Source organism: Typopeltis vanoorti, chromosome 5, assembly GCF_054136105.1.
Source record: "Typopeltis vanoorti isolate ZY-2024b chromosome 5, IOZ_Tvanoo_1.0, whole genome shotgun sequence".
NCBI classification, from domain to species: domain Eukaryota; kingdom Metazoa; phylum Arthropoda; class Arachnida; order Uropygi; family Thelyphonidae; genus Typopeltis; species Typopeltis vanoorti.
The window spans coordinates 101,035,649-101,056,280 of NC_143553.1; the positions used below are offsets into that span (position 1 = coordinate 101,035,649).

The 20,632-nt window shown below is 35.3% G+C and overlaps 1 protein-coding gene across 4 annotated transcripts in view; it reads right to left on the reverse strand.

Moving 5' to 3' along the window:
- Nucleotides 1-20,632, reverse strand: part of LOC150106691 (putative phosphorylase b kinase regulatory subunit alpha) — a 745,167-nt gene that overhangs the window by 371,876 nt on the left and 352,659 nt on the right. For all 4 annotated transcript variants that reach the window (XM_090393281.1, XM_090393285.1, XM_090393284.1 and 1 more), the window contains exon 15: nucleotides 18,908-19,042. In XM_090393281.1, coding sequence (XP_090249407.1) covers nucleotides 18,908-19,042 — 135 coding nt within the window. The remainder of the gene's footprint in view (nucleotides 1-18,907; nucleotides 19,043-20,632) is intronic.

Below are 20,632 nucleotides of genomic sequence, written 5' to 3' on the forward strand. Positions count from 1 at the left end.
GCTATGTGACCTGCCTATCTCAAGCTGCTTTCATATACTGCAGTTACCATATCTTTTATGCCTGATCTCTTTCTTAGTTCCGTGATTCTAACATGTTCCATTTTGTTGATGTTACAAATCCTACATTCTATTGCACGCTGAGTTATTCTGAGAGTTTCTTCTTCTTTTCTTGTCGTGTTACATGTTACATTATAGGAGTATGTTTGTTTATTATATAAAAATAAGGTTTTTTTTACTATTTGTGTTTTTTTTTTTCATTATTTTAATATACATTCCTCTTAATGTGCAGTATAATAAAATGATTCGTAACGTGTTATTGTACTTCGGGATCCTTTAATTTTTAATGGAATGTGGGCACAAAAATTTTGCACTCAGGAGGTGCGAACCAAAGGAACGGCCTTGGATGCCGAACACAATCTGCTTTTGTGGCTTATGGATACTCTTCCAACTCTATCGAAAACAATTGCAATTGATAGTGAAATTGCTAAGAAAACAGAGTGTGGATGCACTAAATGTAATATCTTATAAAAAATGTGTTGGCTGTAGATTCATGCAATGAAATCTCAAAAAAAATACCCTCCTTTGGTGAATGGATTCCTTTTGACAAAAGAAAAATTGAAACATTCCTCAGCTACAGATTCTACTATTTCTGAAGAGTTACTTAATTTATCAAAATCTGATAAAAAAATAATGAATAAATGCTTCCAGTGTTTTTCTTGTGGGTGGGAACCCCTGTATATACGTAAATAGCATAATAAATAACTGAAAATTTAATGTTACATTATTTTAAACACTAAAATGAAACTAAAAATTATATGGTAAATTAATACACATGTGAAATGCTAGAGTTGCAACTGGGACTTGTTATGATGATTGACACGGCAGCTCTTGGACTCATAGATGATTACAGTGAGGTGAGTTTGACTTTTTTTCTTTTCATATTTGTTGTACATGTGTTAATTTAGCAGTTTTACATTGACTTCATCTATGATAATAAGATAGTAATATCGTAAAATGTCATAAATAGAGTGAAATGAAAGCAAATGAAAATTTAGTACTTTTTTTTCAGATCTAGTACCTTTTTCCTGCATAAGTTAGTACGAAATATTTTTGCTGGGTGGTCAACCTGCCATGATCCTTCAGGTCTGAATATACCTCCCCATCAGGAACATCTAAGAGATCCCATTCTGAGATCACTCCTCTACAGAAATTGATAATTTTTTGGGTTGTAATAACTGTTATTGGTATTCCACCCACTGATGTTGCTCTGAGTAGTTTGGAATGCTGTTGTTGACATGATGAGGACATGATTAAGTCAAAAATTTCCATCTGATATTGCTGAATTATTCAAATTTGTTATTATATCCGGTTACTTCACTTGGAAAGAAAAAATTTACAAGCAAGAGGAAGGAACAACAATGGGGGTCTCCCTTATCGCCAAACTTAGCAAACCTGTTTCTAGAATACCTTGAAGAAACGATTTTCATGTTTAAACCCAAACCAAAAATTTGGCGGTGATATGTCGATGACGTCTTTGCTGTCTGGGGTCATTTTCCGAACAAGAATTACACCTGTTTCTAGATAAAATAAAACTTCTTCACCCTCGCATCAAATTTATGCTAGAAAAAGAATCTCCACAGGATATCTCCTTTCTGGATTTACACATCCAAAGAAAAGAACATGGTTACATCTCCACTTCTGTCTATCGCAAGCCGATATTTTCAGGTCGCTACATTTGCATTTCTTCTGCTCATCATCCATCTCAAAAATTTGGCATCATTAAATCATTAGTAACCAGAGCACACAGATTCTGCTCCTCTGAAGAATCTCTAAACCAAGAATTGGAAATAATCAAAAATACAGCCATACTAAATGGATACAATCATAAAACAACTCAAAAAATCATCAGTCATTTCCCCACACATCAACCTAGACAAGAACAAGCCCATGGGATTCCCATACCTTATGTCAAAGGCATCTCCGAACATCTCTCAAAAATTTTGAAGAAATACAAACTTGCTACTACCTACAAATCCATCAACCAGATCTATAATTTGTTACCTTTTCCTAAAGACAAACTCTCACCTTTGATACTACCTGGCATGTACGAGGTTCTATGCTCCTGTAAATTGAAATCTTCAGAAATGCATTTCAGAACATCAAGACCATATCCATCTTATCAAACCGCAGAAATCAGACCTCACGCAACACGGTGTTGAAAACCCAAACCATAGGATCTATTGGGAAAAGTCCAAACTTTTACACAGATCTTTATATAAACGTTCATGCTTATATAAAGAAAGTGCTAAAGCCCTACTTCACAGACCAAATCTAAACCGTAATGACGTTCTTGCTATTCCTAATATGGGAAATTGTCATACAAAATTGTGTTAAATAATTTCTTTATATATGTTATCTTATTTTAATGTAATTTCCCCCCCCCCCCTCAGTTATATTTTAATTTAATTCTATAACACGCTACTGCACGCATATTGGGATTCCATTGTAATCATGCGCCCTAATTGTATGTTATTCCTAGTATTGTTTGAATTAACTCTACTGATGATGTCCTAAGATACTTAGGATGAAATATTTACTTATTAAAACTTATTACTGTGGTTATTACGTGTGTTTGTTTAGTCATGAACTCTCCATAGGTTTCATTGTATAATTAAACTTCTATACTTTTTTTAATGAAGAAACGTGACATTTTCCCTACTGGCTTTTCACCTGTTCCATGGTTAAATAGAAAAGTTGGTATATTTATACCAGTATTACGTCTTTTGTTTCTTACTTTTGTTATCGAAATGTGTATCAATTGTAGCATTAGTTGGTTGGGACTTTGTTAGGGCTCCTGAAACAATTAAAGAAGGATTCATGATCGAGTAGTTTTTGTTTTTTTATTCAGGACCAGAGCTCCACACCCATCATGGAGGAACACATGGATACCCACTATATGGCAATATGGCAAGCAATGACGGAGTGCAGAAGTGGAATGCCAGGTTTACTCCAGATGCTACACAAGCACCACAGCTAGCCTTGGGTCCTGTCCCCAGACCATGGGGAAGGAGTTTACTGCATCACTCTTGACCCTTGCAGGCAAGTCCACTAGCCAATTGTTCTGTCCTGGCAATTCAGGACTTGTCGCCTTGATGATGCAGAGGCCAAAGTAATGCAAGACTACCAGGATCCCCCCCTTCTTGATGTCTGGGTTGTATTGCATGGCAAACATGGCATTGAATCCTAGTGATGAGGTCTGGAAGATAGTACAAAAGGTTTAGGAGAAGTAGAGTGAAGATTACACGAAGAAATGAGGAAGAATGAAAATGGCCAGTACCATCACTGGAAGGTCCCCCTCCACCATGAACAGGTATCTTGTGGAGAGGGATTATATCGGGATTATGGAATGTAGATTATGAGGATAGACTGGCATTATGTGGACTGCAGAGAGTGAAAAGAAAAAGTGGTGATATGATAGAAGTGTATGAACTTGAGTGTTATAGGATGTCATCTGATGACATCTTTCATTATATGGAAGGCAGGGAGAGAACAATGGGACATTTGTGAAAGTTAAATGTGTGTGTAATTAAGAAAGTGGTAAGAACTAGATTTTTCCATCTAATCGTGAATGAGTGGAACAGTTCACCTATAGAAGTAGTTAGCCTAATCTAGTGCGAATGAGTTTATAAGAAGGTATGACAGCTTGTGTGATACCAGCTGTCATACTGGAATCGTGACATAAGCTGTCATGGATAATGTATGGCCTCCTCGATGAGTCCTTGACTCCCTGTTGGTCTAATAATAATAATTTCAGCTATTTAGGTATAAATTTTTAATGCAGATGGCAAAGTAAATATGGAAACTGTGAACACTTCAAGAAAACCTGGTATGGTAAGGAGTTAAAGAAATAAATTTATATGGATTAAAAGAGAAATTAGTCAACATACTAAAACAGTTACATTCAAGACGATGTTCACATTAATTTTAACTTATGGATCAGAGAACTGGGTTAGAAATAAAATAATCTTGATCAAAGACTGGATATCAGGACGTGAGAGGTTTGAGAATGGAGAGTTAACAGAAGGCATCAATCGCAGCATCATATTAAAAATGAGAATATCTGTAAAGAACCTGATATTGTTAGCATTCCAGATGGGGTAAGCAAAACCCCCATTGGTATGGCCACTTAAACTGAATGGGATAGGAAAGGGTAGTAAAACATGTGTTTGATGCCAGGATGGCAGAAAAGACCTAGAGAAAGACCAAGATCTAAGTGTAATGATGCAGTTAGAAGTATTTTAGGAGACAAATCAAATTCTTGTGTAATACTATATAGCATTTTTTGTACATAATAATTTTTGTATTAGGAAAAGAAACAGACCATATCTAGTAATCTTTCTAAAATAAATTTTAATCTTACTGATTTTAAACATTAGACATATTTTACACATATTTTATTATTACTATTATTGCATGGTCACCCCAATGAAGTCCTAAGACTCATCATGGGAGACCCAAACTATCAATACAATATATCATACCTCTCACAACAGACAAAGCACTGACAGCTGACTCAGGCAACCCAATCCATTCATTCACCACCCTCCAAGCAAGAAATCTAGTCCTCATGTCCTTGCTAACCACAATCTTAACCAACTTCCAGAAATGACCTCTTGTTCTGCCACCACCCCTCCAAGCCACGTGTGGAAATATTTCCTCTGCATTATGCCTATAAAAGCCTTTATAGGCATAATGCAGAGGAAATTTTGTTCCTCCTTCAAATTAGTAATTTAAATGTTTCCATCATAGCCACCTTCATTCACCTATCAACCAACTTTTGCAATCCACAATTTGTGGAATGCTCCCTATAAGAATAGATTGAGGGAGCATTCCACAGACCATTCACCATATTGGTCACTTGCCTCTGGATCCTCTCCACCATTTCCTCATCCCCAAGGAACCCAGATGACCAGACATGAGTGTAGTAATCCAGACATGGTCATATCAAGGCTTTATAAAGAGGAATTATAACTCCCTTAACCAGGGTAGCTCACAGGAACTACCTGATTACTTTTGCAATATGACCTCCAAACGTTATCTAGCTATTTACTACTAATTCAATTTCTTGGAGTACAGTTCCCTCAATACACAGCATGTAATATTTGCGACCCAAAATGCACAACTTGACACTTTTCCACATTAAACTGACATCTGTTATGTTTTATCCTTAGTGTAAGCCTACTTAAATCATCTTGCAAGCTCTCCTCATCATCTTAATTTACTATTACCCTACCCAACTTTGCATTATTAGCAAATAACTGAATTATTAAAATTCTTCAAATAATTTCCTATATCATTTATGTACAAATTAAACAGAGGTGGTCCTAGCACAGAGCCCTGTGGCACACTACTAGTCAGCTGCTTTCTCTTGGATTTTGTTCCTCCATATACCACTTTTTGGTATCTGTCCATCAGCCACCCTTTTACCTATATCACTAGTTTCCTATCCATACCCATTTGTTGCAGTTTGCATAACAGATTTCCATGTAGTATCTTGTCAAACACCTTTACAAAATACAGCAGTATCATCATGTAGCCATTCCCTTTATCCAACTCCGTTGTCACTATTATAAAAAGTTAGTAGATTACTAAGGTATGATCGACCCTTCACAAATCCATATTGCCTTTCATAGAGTATCATATTCTTATTCACCCATTCCTGAGTTCTCTTTTTTGACCAACTTTTCCAGTACTTTTACCACTCCTGAGATACTAACTGGTCTATAATTTCCTAGCACAGGCTTAGATTCTCCTTTATGCAAAGGAATTATTTTACTCATCTTCCAGTCTCTTGGGACTTTGCAGAGCTGAGACCTAAATTAAACAGCCTAATTAAAAGGTATTGCCAGTTGCCCACACACATTCTCATAACATGAAAGCCCATATCTCATCCAGTCTTATTTGCATTCAGATTTTTCAATATACTAAGTACCTACAATTCTATAATCTCTTCTCACATCAGTCCCTGTCACCTCTGTCATAACGTCTTCACTTGGATGATATACCTTTTCAAAATGATCACCCAGTAGCTCAACAATTTTGTCTGTCTCCATTACCTTACCTCTCTACCATCTGCCCTCATTAGATTTATACTTCCAGAGTCATTCTTCCTCCTACCTGCCACATAACAAAAAATTCTTTGGATTTCCCCTTGCATGTTCAGCTAATTTCTTCTCATAGTCGGATTCTGCTTTCCTTACCATGCTGGTTACCTTTCTTGCCTGATCCTTGTACTGTTCATGAGTTAGCTAGTCACCTTCCTCCTTATATACCCTCCATGACGATTTCTTTCTTTGCAGCTCATGTTTAATGACCTTGTTTTCTAATATATGAAAAATTTCTGTTTTTCATATAAAAATATAAAAATTTCTGTTTTTCATATAAAAATATAAAAATTTCTGTTTTTCATATAAAAAATGAAAAATTTCTGTTTTTCATTTTTTCATGTAGTACTGTCATATCCTGTACACCCCTTGAGGGTACATAGCAGGAATTTGATGATGATGATGATGATGATGAAAAATTTCTGTATCTGAGTTCCTTGATAAAGAAATAACATTTATCTTTCTTTCAAGTAAAAAAGTAAACTTATAGGAATATGTTCCTTAGAATCAATTTAACAAATTTATACCACACACACTTGGATACACACAAAATAGCTTATGACAGAGTGAAATTCTTTGAGGAAAGAGCTATAGATTTCATCAAAATTTCAACTTTTTATACTAAATTCAGTTATATAAGCTTTAATTCTGTCTTCAATGCAAAACCAACTAACTTCATGTTATAACTTTTTTAATTATATATCTTCTTTATGCTGAATGGTTGAGAAAACATTTGTCTCCTATTTGTTAAGTTAAGAAGTTTTCTTAATTAAGCATATAGTAGTAAGTACAGGACCCTTTTTTCTATGTTTCAGAAATGACACATTTTCATAATAATATACTTTTAAGAACAACAATAAATTATATACAAAATTAACCACAGTGATTAGTGCAAAATAGAATATTTCAAAATTCAGCAATAAATAATACAATTGTTGAAGTTGAAATTTAATTTAATTTAAGACAAAATTTGTTCCTAAGCATAACTCACAGAACAAGGACTATAATAATAATAAAAAAAAATCTCATTTTCACATTTCTCTCTTACTTTAATGCACAGAGATTTTTAATCTGAAATTAATTCCCATTCTTTTACAACTCTTCCAAATTTATATGTATAAGTAATACTTCAGAATATTTAAGTTGCCTTTTGCAGAAATTAGAGCCTCTAGCTGAACAAATTCTTCACTGTTCTTCAGGAGTTTCAGTTAAATGTTGTTCTGTTACACAAATGTTGTTCTGTTACTTACAGAGAATAAATGGAAGAAATATGTTATGTTGTTATAATAACAAAGCATTAAATTTGTCAATTCAAACTTAATAACACCTTTCTTCTAGGAGAATGAGTTTAATCATAGTTAGGCTTGAGAATTTCTTGCATATTATTTATTCAAATATTGCTACTGAAAGAAGAAATCTCATTTTAACATCTTTCATACTTTAACTGCATAGAGCTTTTTTGGTGTGAAATTAAGTCTCTTTTGCTGTCAAGTTCTTCAATTGTCCCAAAGCTTTATATTTTTCATTGTTCTTCAATGCAATCATAATTTCCGTCATTTTCTTTTTTTGTAAACCTTCTGTCACTAAGAGAGAATAAAGAAATGTCTTACCTTGTCAATTCGAACTTGACCACTCATGTAGTCAATCTCCTCTCTTGTACCTGTTGTGTCATGAAAGTTGCTTTTGTCTACCTTAAAGAGACAACTAGTAAGACGATGACAAAAAAAGAGGTAGAGGATAAAGAGCCTCAGCTCACAATTTCAAGATTTTAGCTGAAGGCTATCTGTTTCACTTTCTTTTATCTGGGACTCTGGAGGGGAGAGAAAAAAAAGAAGACAATATTGGCTGGAAATTAGGGATCACTGGAACCAGCGATCATCACTTTCTGAAATGATCGTCCAGGGCTGTCTTGAGTGACACCTAGGAAAGACTTCAAATAGAAGAAACCTCATAACTGTTAAAATGCTGGGGAAAAAATTTGAACTGTGGATACGGAAGACCATGGATGAAAAGATATTGCCTGAGAACAATACAAGAACTACATAAAGCATAAAGAGGTATAAGGTATATAAGCTATGGTTCCATTCATTAGTGTACATAAAATGGGCTGACCTCACCCTTATTATTTTGAATTTTGTTTCTAATGATTTTTTTGAACTTCATCTCCTAGGATTTCTTTTTCTAGATTTAGAAAGCAACATTAGGAGCTGCAGACTATGTACAGAATCATCTGATATAGTGCAAACACATTGGTCACGTGCATACTTTTTTTTAATTACCTTTCAGATGTGATACTTGATCCCACAGACAAAGAAAATTAAGATTTTCAGTTTACTGGAGGAGAAAAACTAAAGAAAGATAATTTATTCTTCTGTGCAAATCATAGGTTGCCTTCCCAAGCTGAAAGAATTGAAGCAAGCATAAAATGTATGAGACACTGTACTGAGACCACAGTATATTCACAGGCTGCTCTGCTGTTGTGGAACCTCCATCTGCTGACATTTATCAGATTGTTTCTGTATGCAATCCTCCACACCAGATCGCTCTCCTTGTTGTTTAAGATGTTATTGTTTATACCTAGGTTTGGGAAAATGGTACAGAAGATGGTGAAATAAAGCTTGTACCAGTCTTTTTTTTTGTCCCATATGTCAGTGATATTGATACCCAAAAAAAACAGTAGGTTATTCATTACATTGTTCTAGGACAATATCTGCTTTGGGAACTTTATAACTGTTCGTTCCAAAAAGTGGAAGTCAATGCCCTCAAAATTAGTGAAGGAGTTCAGGTGCTCCAATGAGAATATCCTCCTTTTATAGAGGAGGATGTTGCTAAGATAATGCAGTCTAAGCACTGAGAAGCCAAAGTCTCCTAACTTTGCTGGGAGAGGCATGTCCCATTATTTCAGTGATATTGGTACCAAAGAAATCAGTAAATTATTCATTATATTGTTCTGGGACATTATCTGCTTTGGGACCTTTATTATAAGTGTTATTTGCAAAAAGTAGAAGTTAATGCCTTCAAAATTAGTGAAGGAGTTCACCACCCAGGCTCCAATTACAATATCATTCTTATATAGAGGAGGACATCATTGCTAAGATAATGCAGTCTAAGCACTGAGAAGCCGAAGTCCCCTAACTCTGATGGGAGAAGAAAGATCTCTTTTTTCTACTTCTTTGTGCAGATTAACCCAGAAGGATCTGAGAAATTTCTGATACAATTGATTCTCATTTTTCTAAGATGGCTGGGATACTGATATATTGTATACAGAGAAGAGAACTGTTTTGATCACACTAGCTTCAGAGGAAAGCGACAGGGGTCTGACTTTCCAATCCCTAAGTTTTCCATTGATTTTATTACTTATTTCTTCAACCTAATTTCTGAGTCTGCAAAAGGAACTCTTAAAATGGTGAGGAGTCCTTGCAGGGATTAGCCTGAAAGAGATGTTGTTCAGGTTCCATTACCTTATAGCCAGAGTTTTGTTTTTCCAGTGTTGAATGCTGGGGCACTGAATTCGCTACAGTAATCTATGATTCTGAAGATGTCAATATCATCATCAAATTCCTGCCATGTACCCTCAAGGGGTGTACAGGATATGCTAGTTCTACAAGAAAAATTTACACCTTTACTAACTTTCTATATACAATTTTCCTCCAAATCAGTCTGTTACTTGTCAAGACTCCAACATTATCAGATCTTATATTTCTATCGTCTAAGGTACTTTGTACCGTATCAATCCACCTACATCTTGGTCTTTTTTTGGGTTGTTTTCCTGCTAACCTGGCAGAGAACACTTGTTTTGCTAATCTTTCCTAGCCCATTCTGTTTAAGTGACCTCTGCTAATGCTTTCCTGGATGCTACAATGTCAAGTTCTTTCCTAATATCCTTATTTTTAATATGATATTGCCATAGATGCCATCCATTCATACCTCTAATCTTTCTCAGGACTATCATATCTGCGGTCTCTAGTCTTTGGACAAGTGTTTAACTTCTGACCCAATTCTCAGATCCATAAGTTAAAACTGGTTTGAAAACTGTCTTGTATACAGCTAATTTAGTGTTTCGACTAATTTCTCTCTTATTCCATATGAATTTATTCAACTGACTTTCTACCATACCAGCTTTGTTGATTCTGTTGTCTATTTCCATATTTAATTTACCATCTTCACTAAAAATCGTGCCTAAGTAGCTGAAATGCTTTACTTGTTCCACAGGTTCTCCATTCAAAACGCAGTTGACATTTTCAATGATTCTGCCTATTTTCATTGTCTTTGTCTTTTTATTGCTGACTTTCATACCTGACTTTTATTTAGAAGTACAACATCTTCCGCATAAAGCAAAGAGCTGACATTAACATCTCCAATTTTGATATCATGTTTAATACCACTTTCCATCATAATGTGATCCATATAGATAATGAATAACAGAGGGGATAATGTACATTCTTGCCTCACACCAGATTTAACATTAAACCATCTTCCTGTACTTCCTTCAATTCTAACTGCCGCCTTACAACTCAAATACAGACTAAGTATTGCTTGATATAATGCCCCATTGACACCATATAACTGTAGCGAATTGAATAGTTTCTCTCTTGGCACCTTGTCATATGCCTTTTCCAGATCGACAAAACTTAAATACAGATCTAGAAAGCTTTTTACCCTGGGTATAATATACGTTAAAGATACCAAGCTATTTTAAACATGGTTTTACTCCATTTCCCAAGTAAGCAAACAGACAAGTAAGTCAAGTTTGCTCCTGCAAGTAGTGCAAGTCTGGGTGACCCCACACGTAGTACAAGTCTAGGCAACTCGTGGTAAAGGTGGAATAAGCTCTGATCACTATTCTTAATATTTACTCTTAATGCAAAGCACATCATTTGGAGGAGATGTATATATAATGCTATGTATTAAATGCAAGGGGCCACTACCCAGACCAGTTTTGACCTTTATTGAGGTCTCATCTGTGGAAGCCAGGCTTAGAAATACTAAGATTTAAGTAATATAGAGCATATAAGTATTTTACCAAAACAAGTTACCATAAGGTGCTTTGACTTTATTAAATAAAAATCTCAGGATGAAAGATAGACGTAGAAAGTTTTTTAGCTTGGGTATAATAATGTTAAAGATACCAAGCTATTTTAAACTTGGTTTTACTCCATTTCCCAAGTAACAAACAGACAAGTAAGTCAAGTTTGGACCTGCAAGTAGTGCAAGTCTGGATGACCTGCACGTAATGCAAGTCTAGGCAACTCGTGGTGAAGGCAGAATAAGCTCTGATCATCTGATCACCATTCTTAATATTTACTCTTAATGCAAAGCACATCTCTTGGAGGAGATGTATGATGCTATGTATTAAAAGCAAGGAGCCACTACCCAGACCGGTTTCGACTTTTATTGAGGTCTAATCAGTGGGAGTGAGGTCTCATCTGTGGAAGCCAGGCTTAGAAATAAGATTTAAGTAATATAGAGCATATAAGTATTTTATATGCTCTATATTACTTAGATCACCATTCTTAATATTTACTCTTAATGCAAAGCACATCTCTTGGAGGAGATGTATGATGCTATGTATTAAAAGCAAGGGGCCACTACCCAGACCGGTTTCGACTTTTATTGAGGTCTAATCAGTGGGAGTGAGGCTTAGAAATAAAAAAAAAAAAAATTAAATACAGATCTATGTTATATTCCCATGATTTCTCAACTATTTGTCGTAAAGTGCAGATCTGATCCTGACAGCCTCTATTTGGCCTGAATCCAGCTTGTTCTTCACCAAGCTTTTCTTCCACAATTCTTCTCAACCATTTCTCAAGTATACTTGCATAAATCCGTGCAAGTATAAAGTATACTTACATGGATTTATGCAAGAGGAATTTACACAGTAGGGAAATACCTCTGTAATTCTGACATTCAGTTTTATTTCCCTTTTTATATATGGGTACTATGAGAGCTCTACTTCAATCATTGGTTCGTCCCACTGTCCAGGCCTTCTGAACTATGCAGTGCAGCCATCGTAAGACTTTTATACCACCATACTTCAGCATTTCTGGTCGAATATCATCTACTCCTGCTGCCTTTCCACATTTCAAGTTCTTTGATGGCTTTTTATTCCTGACTGTATGCCTGCTGAGTGTTTTTTACCACTGTGCTATCACTACTTGTTTCATTTAGCAATTTTTCGAAGTAATTACTCCATACTTCAAGGATATCTTTTTCTCCCATTTTCATGTCACCTTTATCATCTCTAACTCTTTTGCAGCACTCTTTCCTCCATTCCTAAGCTTCTTCAACAACCTCTAGAATATTTTGCCACCTTCTTGATATTTATTTTCTATGTTCTTGTCAAAGTCCTCCCATGACTTTTGTTTAGTTAGTTTTACACAGTACTTAGCTTTCTTACATTTGTCTCAGTATTTTCTAAGAGCACAAGCTGACTAATTCACCAGAAACTTTTGATATGCTTTCTTCTTTTCTTTCACTGCCTCTTTAACTTCCTATGTCCACCAAGGAGTTTTGATTTTTCTATACTTGCAGACAACCTCACCACATGTCTCACTGGCTGAATCAAACAGGGTTTTCGTCAAGGCTTGCCACTGAATCTCCAAAGTTTGGTTCCTGTTCTCAAACTCTTTCATTTTTTCTTCAATAATCTTTATGTATTTTAGTCTACAGTTCAGATATGAGAGCTGCTCAACTTTTATTCGCTTTAAAACTTTCTTACATGTTATTCTTTTCAATACTAAATTCAATGGTATTCTGCTCAAGACTAAATAGTGATCACTTCCAATTTCAAATCCTCTGTACACTCTGGTGTCCTGCACCAGGGAGAAAACATCACTATCAACAATAGCATAGTCAATGAGACTTTTCTTATTCCTTGCCTCTTCTCTCCATGTGAATTTGTGCACATTTTTATTTTGGAACATGGTGTTAGTAATAACCAGTCCATGTCCTGAGCAAAAATCCAACAGGTATTTGCCATTATTATTAGCTTTGCTTTTTTCTCCAAATTTTCCCAAAATATTTTTGTATGTTTGACAATCATTTCCTACTCTGCTATTTAGATCCACAACAAGGACTAACTTTTCCTTTTTCATTGTGTCAGTTGCTTTCTCTAAAGCCTCAAAAAATTCCTCCACTTCTACCTTAGTAGAACCTTCTGTGGAACCATAGGCACAAATAAGTCTCATTGTCCAGTTCCCCATTCTCATATTTGCCCACATCACCCTACTTGAGACTGCCTGCCATTCAAGAAGATTAGCCTCATATTTAGTTTGAATACTATGGCTACTCCTTCTTTTCCTTGATTGTCATTGCCTGAATATAACATTTTGTATTTATTGCTCAGAAAGATCTCACCATTTTTTGTCTTTTTTGTTTCAGTCACCCCTATTATGTCGATCTGGTACTTATCTAATTCCTCAGCTAGCTCCATTTCTTTGCCATTCATGCTTCTTATGTTGATAGTACCGATCTTTAACTCTGGTGATGTTGAGATGGGGTATGTTTTCAAGTTTGTTCCAGCAGCTGACTTTTTGCTGTTCACCTTGGTTCCCTGATGAAAGAGACGGGACCCTTGTTTAATCGGGCGATGCCCCAGCCAGCATGAAATTTTGTCATGTTGTATTTTGGTTTAAGCCAATAAGAATACAATTCAGTCAGCTAAATCCCAAATTGCCAGCCCATTCTCATTCATTCAGTATCCAGGTAGATACCCAGGGTGCAACATGAGAAGGTGAGGATTTGACTTTAGGTCAGAAGTCCTGGTCGGTTCTCTGCATTCCTTTAAAGGAATGCAGAGAACCGACAGAGATGAGCAGAGGTCTCATCTCAGTTATACAGCTTTGAACCTTAAGCATCCCTTCTGAAGGTGTATATCAGGCCTACACAACTTGATTGTCTTTGAGGGCCAAACCCAACTTGCACCACCTGACCGAAGGCCAGATCACTTCAGACCTTCAATCTTAGACTAGTCCACTGCAGCTAAACTTAAGTAAATTTGTTAGTAGGTCGACAGTAAATACTAATTAATATGAACATTAATATGAATACAATTAAAATTATAATCAATATTTACAATCAGATATAGCTGCAAAATTTCTCAATAAAAACCACTTAAACATAAATACAAAGCTTACTAATAATTTCACTGAGAATATCACACTTATTCTTAATGAAATATCAGTGACTGAATGTCACAATGTGACACATTGCATTTCTTTGTTGCCACTATTTTATCAAAGTTTGGTGTCATGTTTGAAGTGGCCGTTCTTATTATGACCTCTAAATTGATATCACTTAAAGATGAAAATGCTGTTTGGTTTTGTTCAAGTTCATGACCGAAAATGTTTGTTCACAAGTATATGTGCTCCCAAACATACAAAATACCTGGTAGGCAGTAGCCAACAAAATTTTAAATTTATCCTGATCCAGAATAGAATAAAACTTTTGTAAAGTACTCTCCCTATGCTTGACCAAATAGTTTTCAGAACACTGGAGATCAATAACTTCCATCTAGAATTCGACAGGTAGATTTCCTGCTTCGACAGAAAATGGATCCTCAATCACTTTTATGCCAACTTCATCTTAATTACTCAATGGCATTCTTTTCTGAAACTCCTCACTTAGAAGTCATATGTGCTTCTTATATTTTCCACCCACCACTGAATGATATTCTGATGGAATATTCTGTCGACAAGTTAAGAAATGTGATATATCCCCCTTAGCAAGTTGATTTTCAATTAATTTCATTTTGAATGCCTTTATAAGAGACATTAATTGAAAAACAAACTTATTTTTTCCTTAAAGCTGCAAATTAAGGTCTTTCAAGTGACCCAAAATGTCACACAAGAAAAATAAATCTTGATTCCATTATTTCTGGGAATTTTTCCATATCTTCTTGAGATACCAAAATTTCAACTAGTTCATATTTTAGAGCGACAAAACGTGAAAAAACTTTACCATGGCTCAACCAACGTACATCAGTGTGGTATGGTAGATTCCTATACTCAGCATCATTTTCTTCTAGAAATGCCTGAAACATTCTGTGTTTCAAACCCCGAGCATGAATATAGTTGATCAGAGCAAATACTACTTTAATCACATGATCAAACTGCAAAACCTTTGACCATGACACCTGCTGATGAATGAGGCAGTGAAATTTTGTGAATGCTGTACCTGCATACTGTTCAATAATTGTTACAACATCAACATTTTTTCCACACATAGATGGGGCACCATCAGTGCAAACTGCTACTAAATTCTTGAAATTTAAGGATAGTTTTTCGGTTACACACATCTTTATATTTTCTGCGATCTCCTTTCCTGTTGTTCTTCCTTTTATTGAACACAAACCAGCAAGCTCCTCTGTCACCTCAAAATTCTTATTAACACCTCTTACATATATCAAAAGCTGTGCAGTATCTTTCACGTCAGTACTTTCATCCATAGCAAGCGAATAATAGACAAATTCACAAGCCGATTTTTGTTTGTTATCTTTAAGATCCTCGGCAATATCAGCCACCCTACACTGAACAGTCATATGGGACAAACTTATATTTTCAAAATTATTTTTCTTATCAGGACACAATTCGGAAAAGGCAATCATCAGAGACTTTTTTACAACTCTCCCTCAGTAAATAATCTGCCGGCACAAACAATTTCTTGTGATAACTATAACACTTTTTTTGAAGGTTAATCAAGTGAGTTTTAATTTATCGTCCTACATGTTTCACCGATTTTTGCTATTGGCCGATAGCAAAAATCGGTGAACATGTAGGATGATAAATTAAAAGTCACTTGACTAACCTTCAAAAAAAGTGTTATAGTTATTATACAAGTAGTCAAGAAAGAAAATCACACTATTTCTTGTGATATTTTTAAGCTTACCTTTGTGGCAACTTCATTTGCAGATGTCACTTTTTTAAAGGCTTGCTGCTCACTGCTAAGGACTTTCAATAACTTTGCTGCTTTTATTTGCTTTTCACTTACATCAAACTCGCCAAGGTTAGGATGTTTCGATTCAAAATGACATCGCAGATTGTACTCTTCGGCACAGCGATAGATTCCAGGCAAACAATGAAGTATTTTGTCCTTAACGTAAAAAATAATTGTTTGTCCACTCAGAGTTAAATGCTCGATATTCCGAATCTATTTTACGCTTTTTACTTCAGCTCACTGTGTCGAGATTGACAATATTAATTACAAAAAAACTAATGATGAAAAACTCACAATAATGCAGGTTATGATAACAGTTATGTAATGTATTGCTTCAGCTACAACCAACCACTACACTGCCAAAGCCAGTCAAGGCATGGCCAACTTTGTGTAATACGATTCGTTCTCGTTCGTAGACATCAAGTCCTTATCACGGAGATGTAACTTTGAATTTCCCCGCAGCGACACTAACGCTAACAAAACCTCGAAGTGGTTGTAATAATTTGTTATTAAATACGACAGTGGGAATACCTCCAAATGCAATTTATTGTCGAGTCGAAAGAAACATGATTGTGACATTAATCGCATGAACGTAAATATGCAGTCTTAGTAAAAATTTAATTCAGATCATCTATTTTCATATTCCCCTATATGATTAATTAATTTCAATCAGGCAGACAGGCCAAAATAAATAGCATTGTGGGCTGCATGCAGCCCACAGGCCATATGTTGGGCAGGCCTAGTGTTTATGAATGTTATGCCTACAGGTGCCCACTACATCATTTGCATAGACAGTATCTTAGACTTTTTCATGTTGGACAAAAGTTATAATTCCCTCACAGGATGAGTTGCAGACTGCTTGGAAGGATAGGCTCAAGGATAAGTACAAATAATAATGAGCTGAGAGGGCAACTTTATTTCACTCCTTCTGTATCTTAATAAGACCTAAAAGAATACCAGTGATCAGGAGATGAATAGAGGAGTTAGTGTATACTCCCGTAATGGTGGAGTGATGGATCTCTGCAACATATCCCTGATGGTGTGAAATAGAAAGGTATGTCAGACAATATCAAATGCTGCTTGGCTCAGATCTATTAAGACCAATGTTACTGAGAGAGATTTTTCATATCAACTAGAGAGTAGATCTTTCAAGAGGAAAAGAATTGAATTCTATTGTTTCACCTAAACACCACAGACTTGCCTACTCTAGATGACATATTATCCAGATTAACATATAACAAATCTTCAGCTAGTTCTGAATTACACAGACAAGGATCTTGTAGTCTGAATTGGTCAAATGAAACTGACTCCTGGCTCATAATCAGGGAAGGGTCCCTGTTGGTTCTGCAGATACACAGTATGACACTTCACAAACTAGGGTGGCACATTTCCTGAATGTGTCAGCATCACAAGAATGGGAGAACAAAATCCCATACTTCACAATAGAACTCCATTTCTACACAGTCTCTTGTGGCACTGCTAAGGAATCACTATAATTTCAGCTATCGTGATTGGTTGATTCAACCCTACTTAAAGAGGGCACTAATACACTAATACTATAGGAGGAACAGTCTTGAGAAGTACCATCATCTTGGAAGAGAGAATTTTGTACTTTTTGAAGGTGTCTAGCATGTCAATTGTCTCAATCACCTTCACTAATGCTGGTGAGAGTTCTGTTCTTTCCTCCTGAAACTTCATAAAGAATCTTTTGTAGATGGTTTATTTGCTGGCTAAGTAACTAAAGCCTGATCATGAATTTCTGTCTTTGATTTGCCTTAGTCTTTCTATTTCAGTTGATTCTGTTGAGAGTTGTGAATTTTAAAAGGAACACCTATGATATATTGCCAACTTTCACTAGAGGAACTACTTTTAAAGTGAATCAGGTTCAATGGAACAAAGTAACAAAATGGTCTCACCCAAAGCTCCATGACAACAATGCCATGGTAAAAGAAATTCACTTTATATTAAATCCTCTACTGCAAACCATTCCTTTGGTCTTTCTCCAATGGACTTCAAGATGTGTATGTGTTGACTGTATGCTCTTTGAAGCCTAATTTGATGCATTTTTTTTTAATGTGTGATAGATATCTGGTGTTCCCTCTTTGCATACATATTTGAGTTGAGCATCTTGTCTGATCATTGCATGTGACGCTGCTAAAGCAAGGTATGGTGCAGCCTCCCCATTGGGATAAGGCTAAATTTTATCCTTAGGCAATGTTAAATACATAACAATTTAAGCAATGGCTTACACTGTGCATCATATGCTCAGACCTAGAAAAAAATTTTAAAGATGCTTGTGAAGTAATACTCCATAACTTCAGTCTTTCCCAGTTTGGGGAGTTAGTCTTGCTGATTTCCTCTGTATAGTTTTTATTTTTTTGCAGTTTTTCAGAAGACAGATTTTTATCTTCACTATTTAACTACTATTTCAAAATTTACATATAATTTTCTTTATAAGCAGTCTTTCTATACCGACTGGATTAAGAACAGAGAAAACCAACATGTATGCCTTTACTTCCATGCATGAAGTTACATGAGTAGATTTCAGTGAAGTGGAACAGCAAGAACCACTGAAAATACCAGGATATAACTGGTATTGACTGTATGCTCTGTGAAGTCTAATTTAATATTTGAAAATTAATTAATGCAAGTGAAATCAGTTTTTGTTCTGTATTAATGTTAATTAACATGAGTGGAATATGTCTGCAATGTTTGAAAAGGGGTTTCAGATCAAATATGCCAAACAGTAAACCAAGTACATATCAACAGATTTATTTAAAATGATTAGAAGTACACGTTGAATATCTCACCTAAGTAACTATAAATGTGACTGAGAACTCTAGCTGGTTGAACTTCAATAGGTGACACTTCAGAAATAGTCTGAACATGTATATCATGATTTTTCAATTTTTCCTGAACATAGTTGTCTTCAGCCAAGATTACCACTGTTGATGTTTTTACAAAGAAATATCATACATTAGAATCAAAAACATATAATATATGCTTCATAAATTATGATAATCATAAAACTCAATCACTCCCAGAAATATGGCTTGTTTCAAATTAAATATTTCTCTTTTCTAGAAACCATTTACACTTTAAAAAATATATTAAAATACCATGTGATAAAAGGGGTCCAACTTTAAGAATGCTGAATCTGATGATAACAGCAGAGAGTTTATCCATAACCAAGATGTTTTGCTTTGTCTCCCAGCTGAAAAAGTGACAATGAAGGCTAGACCATGGATTTATTACAACTCAGGAGTTAACTTGGAGCAATGCCATAGAATAAGAAACTGCAAGGGAAAGATGTTAATAATGCACAGGTAGTGGTGAAGGGGAAGGGGTTAATGAAAATAGCACTAGACTCATATCCCAATGTCAGGAGGATAAATCAGAAAATAAAGTGAAATGTGATAATCAAACTCCGAAGTAGTTCAAAGCAGAAAAAAGAATGAACAGAATAGCAGGGAAAGCAAAATGAGATTGTAAGATCAAATTTCCAAGCATGCCAAAGAAAATTCAGAGCAGTTTCTTCATATGTAGTAAACAAGTAAACAAAAGGCAGAATGATTATGGGAGGATAACTTTAATTATTACACATGGTAGGAGGTGATGGAAACTGAAGAAATGGTTGAATTACTGAATTACTGTTTTGCAAAGGTCTAAGAATAAAATGGACTGATGAAACTGGATATTAGGATATTAAAAAATCTCAATGTCAATACAACCATAAGATTGGAGGAGATGTCCTATGAGAAATGGCAGTATCCCTATGTCCAAAGGAAGTGAGAGAAAGACAATACAATTCCATTAAATTATGGAAGCTACAAGACAGGTAGAAAATTAGAAGCCAATTAGTTTCTTAAGAGTGGTGAAGATGCTAGAAAAAAATTAGTTAAAGGCAAATATCAGAAATTGGTTGATAGGAATATGATACTCAATGAGGAATAACATGGCTCTGTGAAGGGGAGATCTTGTCTAGTAATTTACTCACTTTTTACAATAAATTGAGAGTAATGATGGATATGAGAAATGCCAACACCATGATACCACTAGATGTTGCAACGGCATATGACAGGATATTGAAAAGAAGACTATTATGTAAACTGAAGCCAGTGAGGAGAGACAAAGTTGATATATGAATAAGAGGACGGCTGATGGAAAGACATCCAAAAGTGGTACAGCAATCCCTCGATTAGTGCACCTAATGCGTTATTTAAAACAGGCGCATTAATCGAATATAGTAACCTATGGGGAAAAGTATAATTTGTTCCTCAAATTTCTTTTTTGAACCTTAATTTTTTTATAAAAGAATTAAGGTATGTCTCAGGGCCTAGTTAAAGGAAAACATGAAGCTGAAAGATAATAAAACATATTCAGAATATAAATTTATTATTCTGCTTCTTAACAAAGAATTGAGTTTGGCAGGCATTTTGTTTCTTTTTTACATACAACCGACAGTATGGCCTTATTGCCTCTTCTGCAAATTTTATGCTTCTCTCTTCATCAGGGTCAGTCTCTAAGCATTACTG